The sequence below is a fragment of the Austrofundulus limnaeus genome, unplaced genomic scaffold, assembly GCF_001266775.1.
Source record: "Austrofundulus limnaeus strain Quisiro unplaced genomic scaffold, Austrofundulus_limnaeus-1.0 Scaffold418, whole genome shotgun sequence".
Taxonomy (NCBI): Eukaryota; Metazoa; Chordata; class Actinopteri; order Cyprinodontiformes; family Rivulidae; genus Austrofundulus; species Austrofundulus limnaeus.
In genome coordinates, this window is record NW_013952820.1 from 101,727 (window position 1) to 106,240 (window position 4,514).

General features: G+C 35.6%; 1 protein-coding gene across 2 annotated transcripts in view; it reads left to right on the forward strand.

Annotated features, from left to right (window-relative positions):
- The window catches only part of large2 (LARGE xylosyl- and glucuronyltransferase 2), a gene marked incomplete in the record, with an annotated part of 84,096 nt that extends 80,495 nt beyond the window's left edge, over positions 1-3,601 (forward strand). For both annotated transcript variants that reach the window (XM_014024320.1, XM_014024322.1), the window contains 1 exon segment: positions 2,231-3,601. In XM_014024320.1, the coding sequence (XP_013879774.1) occupies positions 2,231-2,428 (198 nt within the window).
- Positions 3,602-4,514: the final 913 nt, after the last annotated feature.

Sequence of the window (4,514 nt, forward strand, 5' to 3'; positions counted from 1 at the left end):
GTGTGTGTGTGTGTGTGTGTGTGTGTGTGTGTGTGTTTGATTTAACCAGGTAGATCTCCCTTAAATTTAGATTTTTATGGGAGACATAAAAGTGTCCCTTTAAAAAGGAGATTTTAAGGTCTAATTTTTTTCCTATACATATTTATTCCACTCAGTTAATGTGTGATTTATTTATTTTCTATTATAAGTTTTATATCGTGATATATATCATTACCGCCACCCATCATAATATATATTATATGAATTTTTTGCCATATCGCACATTCCTAGTTCACTTGCGTAAGCTGCAGTGACTCACCTTTAAAATCACCCATGCACATTGTCAGTGTGTTCGTTGACTCCCTGACAGAGTCCGAGTGTACAGCAGCTTGCCAGTACTCTCGAACCATTGGCAGTGATCTGAAAAGTTCCAAAACAAGACTGTTTAATCACGCAGGGATTAACTTGATCATCACTTCGTGAAGTTTGTTGATTTTAAAAAGACTGCTGTAGCCAAACCATAAGAAAAGTAAAAAAAGAATCCTTGCTTGAAACGTTGCAGGAAGGCTACGTCACCAACATGTTTTCCTTAAGTCAGGAAATCCCTCACGTTCTTTAATGGCGCAACATCCGTTGTCAACCAGCGAAACGTAAGTCTCCCACTAAGAAACTAAAATTAAAAAATGTGTGTTAAATAATGAAAAGTAAAACTAAAGAAAAATCTATTATTTTGTTTTCTTCTAGTGAGCAAAKACTTTCATAATCACATTAATAATAATTTGTTGTCAAAACACACAACTACCAACTCCTTGATTGTGGAAATTTTTTTTTGTAGGGGTGTATTTTGTGTGGAGCTATATTTGATTTATGTGGAGTGATTTTGCTTGTAGAGTCAAGCCTACCTTTATTGCTTGTGGAGCCGAGCCAAGCCAAAACTGAACTCTAAATTCCCATGGTTCAAACACCACACATGGACACTGGGGAGTGATGATTTGTTTTGCATTGTTTGAATTTGTACTGTTATTCTCTATTTTTTGTCTGTAACTTTAATATATATATGAAAAAAATGTATTCTTTGGTCTGTGCTGTTTGCTTTTTGTCATGCTTTACATTAGTTAAAGTTAAAAAGGTATATGTTTCTTTATAATGTATGTCCTTGTGTGATAGGTTAACCAAGCTAAGTCTAAATCAACAAAGTATAAAAACAACAAAGTAGAGCAATAAACCCCACACATACTGGTTAAAATCATCCTGTCAGGAGGGCGACCTGACTGGCACCCCTTATAATTAATCAAAAATAAACAGCAGTAAAATTGTAATCCAGAACCATGACAAGGTGGCCACCTTTTGAATTTCATCAAGAGAATGCCAAGAGTGTGTGAAACAGTAATCAAAGCAAAGGGTAGCTACTTTAAAGAACCTAGAATATAAGACATACTATTTTCAGTTGTTTCAGACTTTTTTCTCAAATATATAATTGTACATGTTAATTCATAGTTTTGATGCCTTCATTGTGAATCTACAATTTTCACAGCCATGGAAACAAAGAAAATGTTTTGAATGAGAAGGTGTGTCCAAACTTATGGTCTGTACTGTWTATTTTTTTAGCTTCAGTATGAATATATTCTTCAGAGTATACTACTTTCAGCAAACAAGTCTTGACAAGGAACAAAAGCTTGTGGACTTTAATGTCAGCTATGTTATGAGCATTGTTCTTCAGAGTTTAATGGATTAGTTTCAGTATAAAAAGTTTAAAGCCTAGTTTGGTTCTTAGTCTTTTTAGAGCCTATTGAAGTTTCCACATGATTTTCTGTTTCAACAAATATAAAATAAAACATGCAACATATTTGATAAAATCTTTAAATCATACAGAAACATACCAGAAATGGTCCATGGGGAAACATTTAAACATTTATGTGAAAAGGTGCATTATATTTAAAATCTAAACAGGATAATAGACTTAAATAATAAGCCCTTTTTACCAAATACTGTGGAGGTGTTGACTGGAACACAACTTTGATGATGTGGACCACTTTGATTTCAACAGACACCTTCCACTTGAAATCTTGCTTCTGCATGAGTGCCTGACATCACTTTACATCCTCCAGCAGTAAAGCCAGCTGACTGTTGACCAACTATTATAGCACTTTTACTACCTCACTTGATGACTGAGACATAATAGCAGTGGAGTAATTGGAATGCAGTTATTTCCCTCTTTAACCTTCTAAACCTTTTATTTTTGTCTTTTCAGGAGTATGACATCATAGTCCTCCCCAATGCTTTCATGATCCACATGCCCCATGCTCCCAGCTTTGACATCTCAAAGTTTCGCTCCAGCTCCAGCTATCGCAATTGCTTGAACACCCTTAAGGATGAGTTTCACCAAGATCTTTCCAGAAAGTATGGAGCAGCAGCTCTTAAGTACCTCACGGCCCAGAGAAACATCTGAAACTGCTGAAAGCCAGTCAACACATCAGACTCCTGATGGCTCAGACATGTTCAGAACCTGGAGATCAGTTTYCAGCAAAGAAGTTTGTGACAATACAGAAAAGCTTTACAGCCCTTTAGAGCATTCTTGGGCTTCTGTGCATTAATTCTTCAGTCAGCTCAACCTTAAATGACCAAGAAGGAAAATCAGAGATGAATAATAAGAAACAGCTCCTGTCTAGTTTCCTAAACACCGGATTGTGGAAAGGCCAAGGTTTTCATTAAGATAAACATCTGCGGGCTTCAGATAGGTGTTGCTTCAAGACCAAGAAAAACATTTTTACAATTTGTTCTGACAATCAGGGATTTTCCCAGAAGACAGACTGAAATAGCCTCTCTGCACAAATATCGGAGTACAAGACCCCTGTCACATCAGGGGAGAAAGTTCATCTGTGAAAACACGTTTGTGAGGCCAGTCAAACTAGAAAATGATTTAAGCCTTGTCAATTTTATGATATTTACAAAAATATTTAATGACATTTTTGTTTAATGTTTTAATGAAAATTAGAACCAATGATAGGGAATATTAGCAAAGTTTTAATTACATCTTTACATGACCAGTTTGGTTTCCTATTTAGATTTTTCGACCCCCTAAAAATGCACATCTCATTCAATTTCAGATTTTTGTGGGCTTCAGAGATATTGTTTGTGTGTTTACAAATGCATCATCACACTCACTACCTGTGGTCAGTGTCAGGCCTGTGTTTAGCTTGCCATATAATTGCACTACAGGTAAAACAAGTTAAGTAGGTCCTCTGGATGGGTTCTTTAATGAAACTTTATTTCTTTCCTCCAATGTCTTCAGTCTGAAGTATTACAGGTAAGTTCAGCCTTATAGGCAGTATTTCTACTGTACACACCCTGGTGAAGTTGAGCCTGGGCTAAAAGTTGAGGATCGACCAACAAATTTGGCTGATTAGAATTTTTTTGCCATTGAAAGTTCTAGTGAGACATTGAAAGCTGCAAGCAAATCTTCTGTGTCAGCTTGTTCCAAAACAATTGTGATTGTTGATTAGGCACCTCCTTACTTGGCCTTGAAGGCTGGGTAAGATGATGATGATTCATTTATTGTCATTTTACAGAGCACAATGAAATTACATTTAAGAACACCCATTAAAGAAAACACATGACAAAAAACATGGGGAACAGGTCATGCAGCAACCAGCAGGAGTTGTGCTACCTTTTAACAAGAAAAACTAAATACCACAGAAGGTTGGATAAGAAAAAAAACAAAACATAATATTATATCAACAAAATGTGACTTACTATAGTGTGTCACATTTCATTGATATAATATGATGTTTTGGGTTTTTTCCCTCATCTATCCTTGTGTGGTATTTCATTTTTCTTTTAAGGGTTGCACTTCCTCATGATGTTTTCATGATGATGATCCTTGCTCTATGCAGTGTCTATGGCTGCATGACCTGGGGTCACCTGTTCTGCTATGTTTGTTTATGTTTTTGGTTTCCTCTGAATGMGTCTTCTTAACTTTAATTTCATTGTGTTCTGTACAATGACAATAAAGGTTTATTCAATTCAATTGACATGGTGGACAAACAAGTTTACAATGACAAACTGTTTGTTCACATGCAAAAGAGGACCTAACCCTAACCCTGAACCAACAATTGATTATTGGTGCCCTGAATATCCCCCATTGTTCACAGAGGACCACAATGGTCCTCTTTTGTATATGAACAGTTTTGATTGTTTTTGGGAAATTGTTTGTCCACCATATGGAAATACTGCTTATAAGGCTGAGCTCACCTGTAATTCCTGACTGAAGAAGTCTCTTGGAGGAGAGACAAATTGTTTCATAAAAGAAGAACCTGTCCAGAGGACTTAACCATTTTTTTACCTGGATTACTGAGATMCATCTGTACATGTTGCACTAGCTATTTTTTGTTTCATTTTTATCTCATTATTTAAAAGCAGTAAAAACTTCTATAAATGATATTTATTGGGACCAACTCATGTGACCAATGCTGACATGCAGGAAATTATTTTTGTTCAAGTTTTTTTTATTAATTATTTAATGTTATGTATGTTAA